General features: G+C 35.9%; 1 protein-coding gene across 2 annotated transcripts in view; it reads right to left on the bottom strand.

The window, feature by feature from the left end:
* Positions 1-400: 400 nt before the first annotated feature.
* Positions 401-20,879, bottom strand: part of fig4 (FIG4 phosphoinositide 5-phosphatase) — a 35,383-nt gene continuing 14,904 nt past the window's right edge. Inside the window, exons 12-23 of one of the 2 annotated variants that reach the window (XM_011491618.3) lie at positions 19,996-20,112; positions 18,502-18,547; positions 17,994-18,142; positions 17,663-17,829; positions 14,017-14,155; positions 12,287-12,345; positions 11,952-12,099; positions 11,548-11,631; positions 10,507-10,705; positions 5,817-5,905; positions 4,584-4,658; positions 401-1,427 (exon numbers count right to left, since the gene is read on the bottom strand). In XM_011491618.3, coding sequence (XP_011489920.1) covers positions 1,250-1,427; positions 4,584-4,658; positions 5,817-5,905; positions 10,507-10,705; positions 11,548-11,631; positions 11,952-12,099; positions 12,287-12,345; positions 14,017-14,155; positions 17,663-17,829; positions 17,994-18,142; positions 18,502-18,547; positions 19,996-20,112 — 1,450 coding nt within the window. In that variant the 3' untranslated portion in view covers positions 401-1,249. The remainder of the gene's footprint in view (positions 1,428-4,583; positions 4,659-5,816; positions 5,906-10,506; positions 10,706-11,547; positions 11,632-11,951; positions 12,100-12,286; positions 12,346-14,016; positions 14,156-17,662; positions 17,830-17,993; positions 18,143-18,501; positions 18,548-19,995; positions 20,113-20,879) is intronic. The other variant, XM_011491619.3, reaches the window with a different exon arrangement.

The raw sequence follows: 20,879 nt of genomic DNA, 5'->3' as shown, positions 1-20,879 counted from the left end.
AAAGCTTTTGGGCATTTTTCTTTGGAAGAAAAAAAAAAGCAAAAGCCATTTTCATTCATTTCTACAGCAATTTTCCATCACATGCTGACCCCCCCCCCTCCCCCTCCCTCCACACCCTTAAACTCACGCGGCACTAATACTGTGACCAGTGGTCAGTCACGGCGAGGACTGAATCTGTATGTGTCATAAAAAGAGGAAGGTCTTTTCACATTTTCTGACACGATGGTTGAAAGCCAAGCACCTAAAGCGAATGAGGTGCAGAGAAAAAAGGTGTGAGTGAGGGGAAACTGCAGAAGAGAACTAAAGGAAACTATCAGAAGAAGAGAGTTTTTGCACATGTGGATGAAAGGAAAAAAAGATTTGAAAACAGACAAATGGACAGAAGAAACGGTGAAATAAATACTACACATAACACAATGCTTTTAATGCTGTAAAAAGTTAGTTTAGGGATATAGTCCAGCAAAATAACAAATATAAATCACAATTATTTCATGACAAAAAATGAATTTTTCAGTAAATACAGTGAGAAAATAATTTAAAGACCCTCTTCGATTATAACCGTGCTTTTGGTGTTTTTCTTGTGGCATTTTTTTGATTATGGTGAAGATATAAAAGGAAAATTAAGCTCAAACTTGCAAACTTATAACAATTAATTCCAGAAAAAAAATGTATTTCTTTATACGGATGATTGTGATTTAGGAGCAGACGAGAAAATGCAGTTTGAAATTGCTTGTAGCTGTGATGTAGAAGCTATTACTCCACCCTAATGCATCCACTTGTAGATGACTAGATCCATGTACGTCTTTGTTTTCCTCATCTGAGCTGACATCTGGCTCTAAACCGTACGGCTGCTTAGCTGCAAAGTCCTTCGCCATTTTTGTTGCGCCTGTACTGTTAGGTTGGGGTTATAATGGGCTGTAAGCTAGCAGAAGAAGGTGTAAACAGATGGATGATGGGAAGGGGGAGAAGGTTCACTCCATGCCGAGATTTTAAACAAGAAGCACAGAATAACCCAAAAAGGCAGTTCTTTATTTATATATGCTTTTTGGTCAGCCCATCATGAGCAAAAAAATGGGCAAAGCAGAAGACTGCACACAAGCTAGAACCAATACTGAACCAATCTGAAAAAACAGAACAAATGTAAACATAGTTTGACGGTTAAGTTGGAATACTTATTACATTCAGAGTATAAGAAAGAAAAATATCCACTTAGAAAAAAACGTTCCTTTCAGTTCTTATGTCACAGAACCTACATGTATCTATTCTTGACATACTCCCTATACATTAGCATGTCCTCTCTGCACAGCACCCTCACATGGCCCCGCCCAGTCATCACATGACTCTCAAACACCTCACGACTGTCTCTGTCCACCTGTGGAGGACAAACGCCATAGATGCTGTCTTCTGGGAATTGGGACACCGGCTCTCTGCAAGGAAAAAAACAAAACACAACAACAACATAATTGCTTTATTGTAGACATCTCAGACTTTCTGTTAATATTTACCAATCAATAACCAAAGATCTTAATAAATCTGCAGCCTTAACCATTAGGAGAACTACAAATAAACATATTAAAGGAGTTGGCATTCATGTTTTCTCAGAAATGCAAACGCACGTTTCCCCATCTTCAGGAGGGATTAACAACGGCGTGCTTGTCAGGTCTTCCACTCAGACAGCAGCTGCGCCTCCAGTGAGAAGCTGCTTAGGAACCTTTTTGACAACAGTGTTAAAAAGCCTCAGAAGATGCTCTGGTAAACTGCAAAGCACAACAATAAAAGGGGCTAAGCTTGTATAAAGACTAAAGCAATAAAAAAAGACCTGGCATCAGGTAAACTGGGGGCCAAGCATTCAAGGATGAGCTGTTCATCTCTGATTCACACGGCTGAAGGACAAAGGAGTATAGAGATTTTTAGTCATATGTTCTCTGAGGTGTGAGAGCACACATCACGTTTAAAGAGAAAATCTTTTTGTTTTTTGCTTTAGTAAAAAGGTAAGAGCAAAAGTGTTCAGCAACCAAGGAGGAACATTTTTAATAGCTTACAATTTAAGATGAATCAAATCTTCAAATACCTTTAGCAGCATGACAAAAAAGGCATAAAAAAGTCTCAAAATTGAAATGATGTATTTTAATCTAACCCTTGCAGCTAAGTGGAAAATGCATTTCTACACTTGAGTGATGCTTCTCAACAGGAACCACAAGTCTTTACATCCTTTCTGCTTTTATCTCCATCAAATGAGTCAGCTCTGGCTATTCCTGATGAATCGATAAATATGTTAGGAAGGGGGGAGGGGGAGGGGGCAGACTACCTGGCCTCTGACTGGGGTTACACGTTTTAGGTTCGGTAACAACTTAGAGTCACACTGTTGTGCAACAGCTGACACACCTGTCACAACCTGTGGACCTAACACTAGAGCTGCCAGCCCCGGAAACAGGAGGAAAGCAGGAGCAAGGAGGACAAACGAGCAGGTTTCAAGAAAGAAAATGAAACGAGGAGTGAAAAATAATATTACATTCATCCAAAAGTTATCATATTTACATGTAATGGATTCAATGTATTCTGTGGGTACTGTATGCATAAGTGGAAATATGTCTATTCATTAGCAGCAGTTATGATGTCAAGGAGATCATCATCATTGTCTTTTCTTTTCTAATCAATTTATTAGTAAATGTCTTAGATTGATCCATCCATCTGTCCATCAATCCAACTGTTTTTCCCTTTGCTTGCAGTGATTGCTTGAATATAAAGCACATCAATCAATCAGTCAGTCAGACTGGCTGGCTGGATGGGTCATCAGATGGATGGGTCCATCCATCCATCCGTCCATCCATCCGTCCATCCATCCATCCAGTAAATCAATCCTTCAGTTAGTAAATCAATCAGTCAACAGACAGATGAAGAAATCTTAGAAGAAATGAGTCCTCAACATAAGTGAATATCTCTAAACATATAAGACGTTTTTTCCTTTAAAAAACTACTACCACATGATAGAAATATGACTGATATTTGTATTATTCTGTAGTTGAATCAGCCTTTGACAGCAAATGTTAAATCTGTGTGGTTTTCTGTGGAGTGACTGATGAAGATAAATCAATACAATTCTCAGGAAAGAGAACATGACAACCTTTTTCTGTGCTGCACATGTGCTACCTTGTGCTCAAAGGACAAAGGGAACTCTGGGCCATGGGATATTATTTCTATATTACATCTATTTAAGTCCATCTTAAATCCTTCATATATAAAAAATTAATCCTAAAATTACATGTCTGAGTATTTCTTTATTCAAATCATTGTGAATCAGGAACAGTTGAAAAAAATGCAGCTTGAAAAAGCTTGCAGCTGGTACCTAGAAACTACAATCAGCGGGCCACAAGCTCCCCGTCCGCTCCTTTCTGATGCATCCACTAGATGAATAGATCAGTGTTGTACGTCTGTTTCCCTCATCTGAGCTGAAATCTGCCTCAAAACTGCTAAACTGCATGACTGGATAACTCCAATATTGCTCGCCCTTTTTGTTGTAGTGGTACTGTTAAGTTAGGATTGTTAGGGTTGTACGCTAACTGGAGAGAACGTAAACCTATGGATGATGGGAGGGGGCAGTCTTTCTCAGCGCTGACAGTCCTGCCCACAATTCAGAGGCAAACTTCTAATGAACCCCTGTCGCTCTGCAGAAACTATGTCCTAAAAAACAACAGGTTTTTGGAATTTGGCTGAAAAATTCATAATCATCATCATCCAAAACTTAATCATTATTGAAAAAAACACTGGGAAGGCTTTTACAATTGATCAAAAGATAGCTGGAGTGGGACTTTAAAGGATTGCCACAAGGTTTTGTGTTTGGTTCACGTTCATTTTACATTTTTGGTGCTGTTTGACTTAGCCTAAATTGGATTCCAATCCTAATAAATGTAAAGTAATGATCTTTACTATATGAAAACCAAAGCTGTGAGATATTCCATCAGCTATAAGGAAGAAGAAATGGAGGTTGTTATTTAAATAAACTAAGCTGGGGTTTATTTGTGAGTCCTCATCAAACCAATGGGTTAAAGTCGCTGCAGATCTAATTTGGACTCAAACTTGTAAAAACAAAAAAAGAATAAAATCAAATGATGTGAGTAGTTAAGTAAGGTCATTCTAAAAAAAAAAAAACACACCTTTTAGTAGGACAGTACATACATGTCCTGGTGGAAATGCTTCATAAAAAGCTGCCTGACTAAAAAGACAATATTAAAAAAACATGTATTATATTGTACTTTAAATAAAATGAATTTTAACTTCATATTTGGACCATGGCACCTAGAAACTACAAGTTTTGTGTGTATATATATATATATATATATATATATATATATATATATATATATATATATATATATATATATATATATATATATATATATATACATCTTTTTTAAAGAAATGCTTTTTAAAAGTATGATTACAAAAAAATGGGTATGATGAAAAATGTATTTTTAACTAAACTTTTTTTTTTAATAAATAAGTGGCTGTCGTATGTCTACCCTCCTTACATATTCATTTATAGCATCAATAATCCCTGTCAAACCATGTTATTATTGACTTACAAGTAAATGATTTTTGCCAGGTTGATGCGTTCACTCCTTTCCACCATGTGCTGGTTCTCCCCCAGATGTGCAAACCTAGAGAAAGAAAGATAAAAAAAAGTTATAGTTCAGTATTCTTCATTTCTAATTTTCATTATTTTTCTCTAACAAAAAACAGAGACAATTAATAGTATTCCTTTTATTTTTATTTTTTTATAATACTAGTATTAGCAGAGGACTGGCAGTAACTGGCATCCTCAGTGCCTTTGCAGCTTTCAGCTTCAATAGTAATTGCTAATATAGTTGGGAAGATATACAGTAACAACTTTTTAGTAGTTTCACTTAAATCCTTTCTGATCCTAATCTCACAGTCAGATACAAGCATTTGTTGTGAAATGTTGACAAAATTAATCCTTTAATTGATTTGAAATTGGAACTTGTCAGTTCCAGAAATCTCCGCAAATGAAGTTTGTTAGGATTTATCTAAAAAAGCTTTGCTATTAAACATGAGAAGTAAAGGAGATCATCGTTAAAAATAATTTTAATTAAAGTTTGACAACCTTTTTGTTGGCTAAGAATTGTTATTAAAAAATAACACATAGTTAATAGCTGTCATTCATCTTTTTTGACATAAACAGAGAAAATTATAACTTTCTTGTTGCGTTATAATTTAAATTGAGTAAAATGATCTTTATGTAACTTTTTAGGAGAACACTAAACCTCTGCATTTCAGTTTTATTGAAAAAACACCCATCATCCAGTATGAAATATTGTTTTTGCTTTTATTTAACACACAGTACGGCTCAGTTTCCCAGCCTGTGGATGTTTATTTATGAACAGCTCTGAGGGAAACCAGCGGGCGAGGACAGAATGAAACAGAGAGGACTAGCAGAAAAGTGAATACGAACACAAAAGGTGGACAAAGAGCAGAGAGAGAGAGAAAAATGAGGCTCACAGCAGGGCACAGCTCTAGAGGTCACTTTTCAGAAATGACCCATCTGACCCTGGGAGGGGTGGTTAAACCTGATGCCCCCTCTTCAGGGGCACTTTGAGTTCTGCGCATATTGTCAATGACAATAAAGGAAAACTGCTACATTTACAGTCATTTGCTTAAGTGTACTTTAGAGAATTTGGGTCAGGGATCTCTTGCAAAAAAAGTGTTTACTTCTAAAAAAAATTTCCATCTTATAAGCAAAAAAAAAATTCTTTAAATGACAACCCAAAAAAATCAAAATAAATATATTTAGCAGGTACCTTTTATAAATGAGCACATCTTTCTCAGCTGGAAGTTCAGATAGATTGAGTCCATAAGGCTCCTTCACAGTTTGCTGTGGCTGGATCTCCTGAAATGCAAAGAAAGCACAAAAGAAAGTGTTCAAAAAATAAAAAACTGAGACAAAGAGATCCCATTTAGAGGAATCGCCTCACAATATTAGATTATAAAGACAAGGTCATGGGGTTTAGTTGCTTCCAACCAGCTGATTTAGTAATTATACTGACTGAAATCTAAGCAACTCTGACAGTAGTATGATTGTTAGTATCTGATGAAGTGGTTTCATGTTCTTTCATGCTCAGAGCTAATGCCCCCCACGCCCCCTGCAGAGCCCAGGCACAGCAGATCCACAGTTAACACTGATAAAAAACCATCAATAAGTTCAAATTATAAAGTTAAAGTGGTTTTAGGTGACAATAAAGGCAAATCGATCAACAGATTACAGCTAATCATTAATAAAATTACTAAATTGGAGTTTTAATTACCAGAATTAAACCCTTTTTGAAGAAAATGTCAAATAATTATTCTTGTAACACCTGAAAGCGCTCGGTAATGAGGCTCCACTCTGAAAACCACACAAAAGTCTGAGCCTTTCCCACAACACACAAGAACACAGAGCTAAAATGAACACTAATAAGACGTTTGGATTGATGAGATTGAATTTTCTAGTAAGAACACTTGATCACAGTCATGTCATAATTAATAAAAAGGACTTTCCTCACGTGGACTCAATATGATTTAATGAGTTGAAAAGAGATGTTGGAATATAATATTTTTAATGAAATCAGTAAAAATGATGCAGAGAACATGATTTCTATCTTGATTAATCTTTACTCATGTTTTATCCTGATGCTTTCGCATCACATTATCCCACCTTAATTATTTAGTTTGTAGAGTCATGAAGCTCTAACTCCTTTAAAGACATTTTGTGGTTTTACTAGTTTTTGCCAAATATCGTAAACATTGGTTTTTCATGTTTCAGAATCTTGCCTTTAAAAGAGTTTCTGTACCTCCTTTCATTTGTCTCATTTACAAAATGTCTTATTTAAAGTAAGTAACGTTTAACTTGCCAGGAGTCTGCTGAAAAAAAAAGACTGTGTTTATATCTAACCACAGTGTTTCTAAAAAACCAATGTGAGCACAGATCAGTGTGTAATGAAAGTGTGGATGGAATACAAATTTTCCCTATTTGAATAATATTCCACACCGACTTTGGATTGACACAGACGTTTTCCAGCAGGACTACCAAACCCTGTCCTTGAGATCTACCACTTCATGACAATGTCCGAATTCTCTCCCTACTCCCTAATTATTCATTAACGATATAGTGTAAGTCATCTAGTGACACCATGCTCACCACATTTTTCTTTCAAATAGTGAATATGACATCACAGATTTCACAAAGAGAAAATCTAACCAATACGAGAATGCTACGACAACTATTTATGAATCCACTATGTTCTGATGATAAAATGTTTATTTAAAAAACAAATTATTTTGAAAATATTGTTCAAAAGCAATGCATTGTGGTCTATAATTCGGACAGCACTACAAAATGGCAAATGCACTCTATACTGTACTATGCAGTAAGTAGAGAAGGAATTCAGACAAGGCCCATCTGTTTTCTAGCTCTTCCTGCAGTGCTTGCTGCTGATTACCTGGATCAGGTGAGTTCAGTTAATCAGAGCGTAGAGACACCCGCATCTTTACTCTAATTTTGAAATCTTTACGAAGGATCAATTTTAAGATTCCTTGATAAGTTTAAAAATGTCTTAATGGAATTAGAAGTTGTTTTTTCTCAGAACAGTTTCAGTTTTTGAGCCTCCCTGAGCCCCTCAGGTCTTAAGGTGCAGGTCTGCTGGTGGTCCCCAAAGTCAGGTCATGGTCATGTTTATAAAAAAAATGTTTCAGGATTATGAGAAAAACCTTGAGCACTCCTGCAAATTGATAAAAATGAGATGCTGGGTATGTAGGAGTACAGCATCCAGAGGAGGTTTGAATACATTCAGGATCAAGTCATGCACTCGACATGATGCTCTCAACTTTCCCTGCCTGCCTTAGTATTTATTGTGCTGCAAGGGAAGGACTCAATGGATGCATTAACAGGACCACGTCCAACATACAACAGCTGTGAACACACAAACAGGTTTATATGATCACAAACGTGGGAAACCCACTAAGCAGAGACTGGCATCTGAATAAACAGCCTGTGGCTTTTTGGGCATTACACATGTGCCTGGATCGTATTGGGATGATAAATTAATGTGCGGTTTTCATGGCAAACACAGTTAATGATTCAACTTTTAAATATTTTAGCAGTTGTGTGTTGTTCTGGCACTTGATCCATTGTCAGGGACAGGCCCACAGGCGAAAACATGGGATGTGGGAGCCCAACACGTGAGCCAGATGTCCAGCCAGACATGCAAATATTCATGAGCAGCTCATTGCTTAAGGCCCTTCCGAGACAGAAAACTGAGACACAATACATCATAAATTAGTAAGGAGAAAAAAGAGACGTGGGGAGAAAGTGAGCCTTCATTTCTGACTCAGAAAGTCAAATATGGTTCCCTTAGGATTCCTCCTACACCCACTTTCTGCCTAATTTATTTAAAATAAATCACTTGCTTTCAAAGCTTACGTTTAGCAGTTTTTCTCATTTCAACTAAAATAAAGACCAAAAGTTTAAACTTAATTTTAAATATATTACAATTAAAAAATACAAATTTGGAAACCATATCAAAAACACTTTAAAGTCCCGCCCACCAATAAATTCTTACAAAAAATAACCCCTTTTAAAAAGGAGCTGTGGTAGTCTGGACTTATATTTTTTTCTTTTTCTTTGCCCTGATAACAAAAAACATTCCCACATAACAATACTACCTTAACAAGATGTTGGCTATGGAAGCGATTCTGTAGCATAATTAAAAATAAAAGTCAAAACCAGAAATGCTTTTTCATTTTCAAAATGAAGCGTCATTTCTTGACTCAAAATTAAAATGAAAAAGCAATCCACAAAAATGCTTTTTCATTTCTACTTAAAAACCGCTTATTCTGTGTCATAATTTAAAGGAAAATGCAAAGAGGGGATTGCATTTTCATTTTAGCATCCACCCTGCAAACATTGTCGCATAATTTAATTCAAATTTGCATTTCCAGAGGGGAGGCGGGGCGATGAAATTACATCATCCTTTATTTTGCTCTGGACACCACTGGAAAGACAAATTGATGGATTCTCAGATAGTAGCAGCACTTCCCCCTTCGGCGATCGGGAGCTTCGGATGGCGCGGCTCCTTTGCGCTCCGCTATGCAAAGGCAGCTGCCGGTTTGAAGACAAAGCTTGCCCGGGGGGGGGGTTTCGACGAACCGCGGTGCATCTGCAGAAGGCGGAAATGCTGCTTTGTAGTCCTAAGAAGCTGTGTAAAATCATCAGAAGTTCACAACCATCACAAGGCCCTCTCCTCTGCCGCTAACACAAAGCTACACTGCTCCTAGCATGTGTCTCTTAGCAGCCGGACACACTGAGATAGCCCTGACGTCGTCGCCCCGTCTCCCCTCTGGAAATGCTAATTCGAATTAAATTATGCGACAATGTTCGCAGGGTGGATGTTAAAATGAAAATGCAATCCCCTCTTTGCATTTTTCTTTTAATTATGACACAGAATAAGTGGTTTTTAAGTAGAAAATGAAAAAACATTTTGAAGTATTGAATTTTCCTTTTAATTTTGAGTCATTTGATGCAGCTTCATTTTGAAAAGGAAAAAGCATTTCTGTTAATCCATTTTAATAGTCAAATAAGACCATTTTCATTATCATTTTAATTAAGTGACAGAATAAGCAGTGTTGAAGAAGAAAAAGAAAAAGCATTTTGGCGGATTGCTTTATCATTTTAATTTTGAGTTAGAAAATGCAGCTTCATTTTGAAAATGAAAAAGCATTTCTGGTTTTGACTTTTATGTGTAATTATGCTACGGAATTGCTTCCATAGTTGGGCTATATGAATCGATTATTAATCCTTTATTTACACAGGATAATCTCTGGAGACTCTGAGTCCCTTTTACAAGAGAGGCCTGTTTTAGCAAAAAACTAAATGATTTATAATGACAAAATTCACTAAGCTAGAAGAATAATTCATTCAAAATGCATACATGTAGTACACTAGTAACTTAAAAACAAGTGCCAGTCCCTTGTATTTTCAGTAAAACAGGGTTGTGTTATGCAAGATTCCCTTTTTTTTCCAGAGGGTTTTTGAAGAGATTATTTTTCTTTTGAGCATTTGATCCACCCTGTTGGCACACTGACCCTCCACCTGTGCTCATTAATGAGCTCGATGTCCCTGCTGCTGCACAGAATCTGGGTCAATTGGGGAAAAAAAGGTGCGTAAGCCCACTTGGGGTGTGAAACAGATACTGACAGCAAGATTACAGAGTGTGAAAACGTCTCACAGCTGTTACGTATATAAATGTCCTCATGTACACCGACCAAACGGTGAACCACATCACGGAGGGTGTAGTTAAGAGAAGCGCCTTCAGAAATATTACAAGATTGTGTAAATCATTTAAAATAAAATTGTATGTATTTTATATACCTTAAAGCCAAAGAAAGTTTTGAAAAAACACTAATTTGCTGTGAAGCATGTGGATGTCTTTACCAAGAAGGTGTGTTGTTTATTACCTCCTGTGTGCGGCTGCTTTCCCCAGACTCTATTAGCAGTTTAATGGGGGTGGAACGCTGGGACACCGACCCTTCATCATCCCGGTCTTCTTCAGAGTCATCCTCCGATGTGGTCGATATGGCCTCTTCGCTTGGGGGAGGCGGGGCGCTCGCTGCAGTCTTCCTTTGGAGCACGGCTTCCTCCTTGTTGCTCTTGCTGCTACCAAACATTTGTTATTCGTTACATTTGTTTCTCAAATATCGGCAGGTACGAGAACTGAACATTTCAGTAAGGCTCAAAGGAGTACTTCTGCAACAACTCTCTGCAGAAATCTAAGGCAATTAGTAGATGGAACATGATTCAGACTCTAAGCAAACTGGGAGCTGTAGTTCTGCTAACTTTGGATAGATCAAACAAAAACAATTGTTATGGGAGTTATATATTGTTATATACAATAAATATAGATTTCTAAAGGTACAAAAACCATTTATTTTCTTAAAGCTGAATTATAAATAAATAAAATTAGACTAGATAATAACAGGAATGAAATAACTAATAATTAATTGGTCCCAATTCAGCTTTGAGAAGATTGTCTTAATAGTTGCTAAGGATCTGTTCTAGTTATTCTGAATTAGCTGAGTGATTAAGTATATGAAAAAAGGTATTTTACCTCAAGGGTTACCCTTTAAAGTAAATAGTGAATCAGCATAGATAATTTGAGTAATAAAGTACTATTGGTCATGTTTCGCGGTATTAATGTAGGGACAATTAAAAGCCACAGGCCATGATGTTGAGGCTCAAGCACTACCGTTGCATTTTCTTTTTCCAAGTAAATATGCTCATAAATATGTTTTTCTTCTTTTAAATCATTTGTGGACACAAGCAGAGAGACCATCAGTGACAACAAGCGAAGGGAAAAATAAAATGAGAGTGTGTTCTTTTTGGACCAATGAACAACTAATAACAAAGCAGTGTGTTTTAGGGCACAATGACCTGGAATTTATCACGTAAAAACAATAACACCAAAGTACAGACATGAACACGGCTAAAGAGACACTCACCCCAGCACTGATTTCCCCGTTTCCTCAGGTTTGCGAACTGTGAATGGGCTTGGATCCACTCCCACATATTTTGGCATAAGTTCCCTTTTATGAACACAAATGAGTCATTTGTAGAAATCCTGCGGTGGTGTAACAATAAAAACTAATTGTTGTTTTGTGAAGTCCTAGAAAGCTTTTATTTTTGAGTTTCCCCCTAAATGCTGATGTCATATCCTTAAATCAGCACAGTATACGGTACCAGATATTTCACATTTTGAGTAAAAACTTTGGTATGATGAGAAAATGAGTTGAGATGAAATCACATTTGATGAGAAAATTAAGTAAGCTAAGAAATATGGACATGTAAAGGAAGAGAGTGTAAAAAATGTGCACATTTAAAACAAACTTTTTTGTGTTTTCTTCACCTTGCAGCATTGGACATGATGATGGAAAATGTGTCATCAAACAGCGTGAGCTCGTAGGGTTTGTAAAACTCGGTGTAGATGTCGATGCTTTCATCGAAACGGTTCACTCTCTTCACTTTGACCTTCTTCATTGTGTCCTCACAGGCAGCTTGGGAGCACACACACACAAAAAAACTGGATGACAACAAAATGGACTGTACAAGACATGATTCACACGGTGAAATATCAGACTGAGTGGAGATAAAGTGCATTAAAGACAAACTCCTGCTTGGTTACAGTAACTAAAATATAATTAAACCATAACCGAGCTGATGAGATCGCTGTGTTTCAGATACCTTCATCATAGGGAACTGGAAGGTAGGACAGGATTCCTTGTGTCCACCACATCGTGTAGCTGGAGATGAAAAACATGCATTAGGACTTGTCGTTTGTCCGCATTTCCCTCGGCCTCCTCCAGGTCTTCCAATAACCTAGATTTGAAAATTGGTTTGCCTAGAAAACTTACTGTACAACACCGGGTACATAGAGTCTTATTCAATGTGTACAATTTGAATGGAAGTGCTCAGGGTGATTAAGTTAAGCATTGGATGTGCTACTTTCTACAATGTGAGGCAGCCAAATTGAATTTAGCTCCAGCCGTGCTAATTTCTTGGTATAAAGATTGAGGTACCTGGAGACATTGTGGCCGTGTAAACTAGCTGTCCATGAATAGAACCTCGGCCTGCGTTTATGTAAGCTTGAAAACACAGAAATGCACACAGACTGGCGTGCAAGCACATAAGTGACAAGACCGGGATCCGGTCAAATATCAAATGTGGAACATTCCTGTCTTTCTGAACAAGGGTGTTATAAAACAGATTTACACATACAATGATTGAAAAACTAAGATGTCTCAAAAATGGAAATTATGCAGAAAAAAAATGTTAAAACCTTAGAAATAAAGAAAATATATAATTTTGGACAGGAGTGAGTTTTTTTTCTGTGTTGTTTCAGTTTTTTACGAGCCCTGGACATTAATAAAATTAAAAAATAAATTAAAATGCATGTTTTGAGAACACAAAATGATTCTTTTGTGTGCACAAATTAGCTTTTTTTGGTATTTTTTGCAACCAAAGCATTTCATAGTCACAAATGAGAATTTTGTTGGCTCTTTTTGCACACAAATTACCGGTAGTATCGTGTACACAAATAAGTGTTTTGTGTGCCAAATTTGTATTTTGTGTACACAAACGAGCATTTTATCAACATTTGGTGTTCACAATTTTGTACTTTAGGGGCACAGAAAAAAACTAATTTGTGTCAGCAAAAAGCTATTTTGTTCCCACGGAGTATTAACTTGTGCCCACAAACTATTAATTTTAAGAAAAAAAATGTTTTTGATGTCATGTCCAAGGTCATGTAGTTTATTCCATCAAAAAACAAAAGTTGGTTGCCGTGGGTTGTAGTTTTCTCCGTAATTTTTTGCATCACTATTCCAGCAGCCTCCGTTTCATTTTCCTAAGCTAACATGTTCATTTTAAATTGATCTTATGATGAGAGTCACAAATATTTTTGAAGATTATCTTGCCATGCATTTTTCCTGCATGAAAAAGATCCTGTTGTGCTTTGAATTTTACAGTTTTGCTCATAAGGTTTCAAGTGCAGATATGTAAATGTAATAATATTCATTATTAGTGCTCTTACTTTGGTGTATTGCAGTTGCTTTATACCATATAGTTGACTTAATCAATGATTTAACCTTGAGGCAAAAGTTGTATAAACCCTGGGATGAATAAGAAGCGTAATTGCACCCAGTCAGACTTACCACAGGACAACAGACAACCTGCCCACACACTCATGTGAACAACCAGATCACTCTCAAAAAAGCTGCAGCATGCATGCTCTACATAAAACATGCCAAACAAAAGCCCTGTTCAGAGGCAATGCTGTAGATTTTGTGAGCAATCTTATATGGAACACATAGAATTTTTTTTTACAGGCATTTGAGCTAACATTTTTTTTTATTTGTCACATTAGAAAACAGACTTTAATGAAGTAGCTGTGGATTTTTGTGTTTGCGGGTTACCTGCGTCTGTCATGGGGGAGGATTAGAGTGCTTTTCTGATGCAAGTAGAAGTCTGTGGGCAGCTCCCACAGGTGAGCTTTCCCCTCTGATGGTTGGTAAACTTGAAGAAACAAGTTGATGGCATCTTGTCGGTCTGCATCTGAAAAGGTCAGGTTAGAGCAAAACAGTTGATAGTCATAAATGGACAGTAAATCAAAAATATTGACAAACTAAAGACAAAAAACCTGAATGTCTCAAACTTATACATTGTTATTTTTTGTGCAATACTTAAACATTTTTCCATTATGATCCATTTTGTCTAATCATCAGGAGTAGAAGAATTAAAACAGAAATGAATGAAATGTTAAAACTCACCATGAGTCCAATTTAGAGTTATGGGCTTTAAAAATGCTCAGCTACATCGAAGTCTGCCTGACAATGAGGCAGTGAAAAATAATCTGTGTAAATGCATGTGGCACGTGTTCTGCACGCTGCTTAGGTTTTTTGTTTTTTTTTGCTTTTTATTTCACCGTCCAACTGTGAAGTCACGTGCAGCTGCTCCAGCAGCACAGTAGATAATTAAAAAAGCTAAATACAGTTCTATTAACAGATGGCACGAAGCCTTTTCGTCAGGTAATTTTCCATGTGAGTATCATTTAAGATATCATTAAATAATGTACTTACATCATGAGCAGAAAAAGCCTCGTTCAGACTATTTATATAGGAAATTATATGCAGTTGTGTTACTCAGTGTGTTACTGATGTCTTAAGAGATACAAAGAATAGCTGCATCTCTTTAATCACAGTATAAAACAGGTAGTTTAACATTTTATTGTTGTAAAAAAACACTCAACAAATTGTTTACCAATGAAAATCAACTAGTTGACTAGTTTAACAGATTGGATAATTGTGCTACTGTACTGTTTTGATGAAATAACAGGGTGATTAAACATCATGATTTATAACAGACACCCTACAACTTTATGCTTTATGGAGCAAAAAGTAAAAGCATAAAAAATGGCAAAACACAGAGTAACATCAGAGATTTATTTTTTAAGATAGCAAATAGGTGTTTCTTCTTTTTCAACATAACCTTGTGGGAAGACAACGAAAAAAAATATGTGCATTTCTCTCTATGGGTGGGGAAAAACATGGAGGGAAGCATCAAAATGAGTAAAATGTTACACAGTTTAAGAAAAAAATGCAAAGACAAAAATTTTGGAAATGTATAAATTAGAAAAACGAGAAACCTTTTTTTGGGAAAATCGACAATCATGACTGTGACCTTGTTTTGGAACTGTTATACATTTTTTTTCTTTTATTCTTTCACATTTATGTGAATTATGATTTTAAGTAGGGCTACACGATATGAGGAAGACTCGCGATTTGCTATATTAGTGATCAATATTCCGATGACGATATAACTTACGGTACATGAACAAATAGCAAAACAACCAAAAACATCCATTCTCTTTCACTGCAACAGTTTCATTTATATAAGAGTCAACATAACTTAAATCAAACTCCAAATGACCATCGTCTAGAGGGGAACATCTTACATAAAAGAGCCCCATCTGATTGGTCAACAACGTGAAGGCGTCCATCTGATTGGTTAAAATGCATAAATGGATTTATCTGATTTGTTAAATACTTCAAGCTGCCATAAAATTGTTTTAGCACATTAAAGGTAACCATTTATTGCAATTTTTGCGATACGCTTATTTCACAGCTTGATATCGCGATAACAATACATTTGCGACTTATTGTGCAGGCCTAATGTGCAGTTCAATGAGTAAAAATGTGTGCATGAAAAATAGTAAGATTGGGTGTAGGCATTTATACTTTTTTTCCTCTACACATTCCTTTTTGAGCATTTTATCACCTTCTGTTTATCATGTTTATTCAACTCTTTTATTTTGTGCTTGCAAATAAAAGGAAATCAATCAAATTTGAGATTTAAAAAATAGAAAAACTGAATTTTAATAAAAAAAATTCAGGAGACTTTCTTTAATTTGAAAAGAAAAGGTGGAATAACTAAAGGATTAGAGCTTCTGAGTCATTTAAAAAAAATTGTTTGTCTATGTTCTGTAAAGCTTTTATTTTTTAGAAAAACTACAGCCATTAATAAAAATGAATGAAAAGAGGGACCAAACTAAATAAATATTTTCCTTTTGCTTCTAAGGTCAAGCCATGATGATTAGAGGCTCAAAAGTAAATGCCCATCACAATTATTTTTTTTTCATTTTGATTTTGATCTTTAAACCAAATGTCTATTTTAAGTTTTGAGAATAAATTCAAATTTAAAGAGAACAACATTCAGGACTTGTTTTTCCTGTAAGAAATCTGCTTTTATTGTGAAAAAAAAGAAATAAAAATCTTTTTATTACCCATTTGGCACTTTTCCTCTTATTGTAGAATTATATAAAAGAGCAGACATCTTCAAAAAAGGCAGGACGTCAGGATGTTTCCGGCTATTAAACTGTTAAAAACCACACTTACATAGATATCCTGTCTGTTTTGTGTTGTGCGGTTTTCAGTTTTACTATGAGGGGGATGGACAAAAACTAAAATTCCTATAAAAATGAACGTAGGCAGAAATGTATGTTTTATAAACCAAATTTAAAACAGACCTCACAAAGGAAATCTTAGAGTGGGATTTAGTGGAAATCTCTTACTTTAGCAAGACATAAAACATTTTACTTCTTGTCTGGCCTAGATTCCTTTTCAAAGAACAACAGTCATCTCGACAAATAACAAAGATCTGATTTAGGTCAAGGGCTGATTGCATATGATTTCGGAAAATATGGTGCATTGGTGACTGAAGAGGAGCCGTGCGCAAGCGATGCATTTAAAGAAACCACACCCACTTGACATTTCCCTTTTACCAAGCAATCTGCTGCTTCTCTGGAGCCTCTCAGAGCAGCAGATGATCCCATATCTCAAAGTAAGAGTGCAAAGGAAAAAAAAAAGAAGAAACATAAAGGCAAAGTAACCGAGATGCCCCAGAATTAGGTCAAAAGGCAGGGCTCCATCTCTTGGGGATCAAACAGAGTAGCCACCAGTGAGTTTTCAAAGCCTTGTTTTCACAGAGATGCGGTTATGAAATGAGAAACCCGTGCGTCATTTGTATTTATTGCACACTAAAGATGTTTGTATTATTAAGCCATTTAAACTGGATATTACATCCAGGATACAAACTGTTTTTTGGGCATTTCAGTGGAGACCAATAGTCACTTGTTTTTTAAAACAATGTAATCAAATTTGTTCCCTACAGTTTAAATGTTCCTACCACAAATCTTTTGATTAGAAATTTAGCTGAGAAGTACAAAATTAAAAAGTTGTTTTTACGTTTCTTGATGGTTTATATAAAACTAAATAGCGTGGGTAAAAACACAGACGTGCATAATGAATACAAATCTGTGTTTTCTGTGGCATGTGGTTAAAGTCAAAAGACAATTATGATCATTAGACTTAAACATATCTCTAATAAAATCCTGCATTGAAACAATTTTCTGTCAGGAAAATATCTTAAAAATACAGTGCAAGACAATCGTATAAGTGATTTTTTTTAGTGATGTTTGGCTGTGTTGAGTTAAAATGGGTAGATTTATTCGCATTTTAGCATGTTAGTTTAGTCTCCTGAAGTGATTTGGAGTGATGTATCTACCTGAAAAAGCATTGCTGTAGTATCGTGACAGCGTCTGCATGATGTCTTTGGAGTGCTGCGTCCAGGGAGCGATCTTCCGGTACGTCTTTACCCTGTGAACCAGCTGAGAGCCGCCATACTGTAAAGATAAAGTGTCTCCATGGTCCTCATACAGCTCCTCAAACAACCTGACAACACAAATAAAAGCATAAGAAAATGAAAACATCTTTTTGAATTAGAGCTTTGTTCTGAAGCACTCGATTGCAGGGTGTTTTTTTTCTAACATACGAAAAGTCTTTTCCCACAATAAAACTCAAATGCATACAACTGTTCTTGTCTGTAAAATGGTTACCTCACACAGTCAGTATCAAACTGCAGCTTGGGCTTGTCGATCATTCCCAGCGCGTAGAGTTGATAAGCCAGTGCACACTTTCCCACCATGAACTGGGCTGTGTTGGTCCGGTCCAAACAATCAACACAGTTTGTCCTCAATACACCAGTCTACAAAAAAAGATATATGATATGAAACAGATACTTTGGCTGAAATTATACTATAGTTTCTATTAAATATCTTCAGACTTTAGATTTTGATCTCAATTGGACTGATAATTTATCAAATTTAAGGATATCAAGTCATGGAGATTTTACTCAAAATCAAAAATTCAGTTTCTGGATTGAGTGAAAGAAGTATAAGATCTTAAAGACGGGTATAACAGGCAAAAAAAAGTAAATCATAAAACTACAATGGATTAAGATTTGATTAGACTAAATACTACATGAACGTATTTGAATCCAGACTATTTTTTTTTACCTGTCACATTTTCAGCTTAATTGGGTAAATTTATTATGTTGAGACTTACTTGCAGTCTTCCACTGGATGTCATATATCCACCAACATCTCTCCACCTGCAAATGTACATAAAATATAAGCAGTGGGAGAACAAGGATACTTTTTCTGTTCCTCTGCTACCCTTCTTATCCATTTCTCTGAGCATTTGTTGTAAAAAATAAATAAATAAATACATTCAAAAATCAACAAGTCTATCTATAAAATAATATAATTTTTTTAATCTTTTTTCATCTAATTTTAGTAAAAGAATAATAAAACTATTATTGCTATTTTAAAACTTTTAGAATTGCTTCTTTGCCCAGTATCAAAATTTAAGGAAAAAATATTTTTTCAGAGATAGTAAATGTTACAGATGAGAGGACATCTAGTGGGAAAAGCTCCAAACTGCAACCAATTGAACAGATCCAATCCTTTTTTTTTTTTTTTTTACTTGTCCTGTCCAACAACTGAGCAAACAAATGAGCGCTGAAGGCCTTTTGTGTTGGACACTAAGGGGTTATGAATCTTCAAAAAGGCAGGGTGAACATTTGTATAGATCCATTACTGTTTTTTTTATTATTTTTTTGTTATTTCTTACATTTTGTGTTTTACATATATATACATATTCCTTTTATTAAAGGGCAGGGAGAAGGGGAAAGTGTGTGTGTGTGTCTGTGTCGGGGGGGAGAAAAAGAAATAAAGAGGGAGGGGGAGAAAGTGAGGGGTTACAAGTGCCAAGTTGATCATTTGAATACGTTATAATTTTAAGCTGTAAAACATTTATGCTATATCTGCAGAAAGGCAAATATTACATCCAAACGTGAAATTCTAACACTAAGATAAGTGGAAGATATCTGTTCATCACAGTGTGCATGTGTACGTGTGCACGTGGGGGTGGATCTACATGCACGCTGCCAAAGTGAACCATGTGATCATAATGGTCCTTAATATTTTAACTGCAACGTGGAATGTAGATATTCCCCCGACATTTAATCCAACCGTAGTTATTACACATAGACGCGAGTGACCGATACAACAGCAAGAATTAAACATCAAGTCAATTTAAACAGGAGCTGTTTATGCAGAGTACATTAAAGTGCCTCTAAATAATTGTTTGATACAAAAGAAGTTTATCAGAGTCTTAGATGCGTCTACAGGGAATCATTGGGAGTGCAGAAGAAAGTTACGTAATGGGAAGGAAAGAGTAATTGTTAATAGTTCCAGCATACACGCCTTGTTATATAACAAAACTGTATTAGCAGGAGGCAAGAATCAAACAGAGTTGGTACAAGGAGGCACTTTCCTTTGCTTATTACTTAACCTTTTGCAATAAATCTATGCAGTCTTTCATTTTATTGAAAGAAAATATTTGGGCCATGGCTTTTTTTCCCAAAATAAAAAAAAAGGTATTCTTACTTACTAAGTGTGAGGACTACTGTAGTTGGATTCTGATAAGCCTCATACCATTGCTACAATAATAGCATGCTGTTTGTGGCAAACAGGGAAGATGGAGGATTACACTCACCTATCATCAGGTCGGAGGGTATGGCAGTAGAAGTCGGAGCGATTTATGAAGAAGCCTGTTCTCTTGACAACATTCTCAGCGATCATATTCAGGCGGTCCAGGACATTACATAACTTGCTGAAGAGTAAAAGAAGGAAATAAAAGGTTTACATTTCTGTAGCATTTTCTAGTATTGTGGTCTCAATGTGGCAATAGTGTTAGAATGTTACAGGAGGGATTGAAATACTGCAATTATTGTCCAAAAAAGGTTTAACAAAAAAAATGAATCAAAGTAAAACTTATTGCAATCCGAGTGGTGAATTTTCAGGAAATGTAGTTTTGCACCAAAATGGAAAAAGCACTAAAATCACCAAAGATGGAGACTTGGTAACTTGTTGATTCGTTCATCCTTATTTGTATTTCTTAGTCATGATATTTAGATCTAACAAAGAAGGTATCCATTCCTTCTTTTTTGTTTTTTGTTCAATTCAATTCAATTCAATTCAATTTTATTTGTATAGCCCAAAATCACAACATTTGTGGTGGTGGTGTTCTATTTGTGGTGGTGTACATAGTAAAGGGGCTGTAAGCTGGCGGGAGAGTGTGTGAACAGATGGATGATGGGAAATGAGGAAGGGGTTACTCCGAGACAACAGTCCCACCTACAACTTTGAGCCAAATTCCTAATCCACTCCTGCTGCTCTGCAGAAACTATGTCCTAGAAAAGGACAATAGATTTTGGCTGATAAAAAAAAGAACATCTTATTTTTCTTTTGAAAAAAGATCAAAAGATGATCGGAGTGGAACTTTGATCTAAATGATTGTAGAAGTTAAAACCTCCCAGCAATAAGTTGTTTTCATTGTCATGATAGTAAGAAGATAAGACATCCTTTATTTTAGAAAAA

This window comes from Oryzias latipes, chromosome 24 (assembly GCF_002234675.1).
Source record: "Oryzias latipes chromosome 24, ASM223467v1".
In the NCBI taxonomy this organism is placed as follows: domain Eukaryota; kingdom Metazoa; phylum Chordata; class Actinopteri; order Beloniformes; family Adrianichthyidae; genus Oryzias; species Oryzias latipes.
The sequence above is the reverse complement of the archived record's forward strand: the minus strand, read 5'-3'. Positions and strand labels throughout refer to the sequence as shown.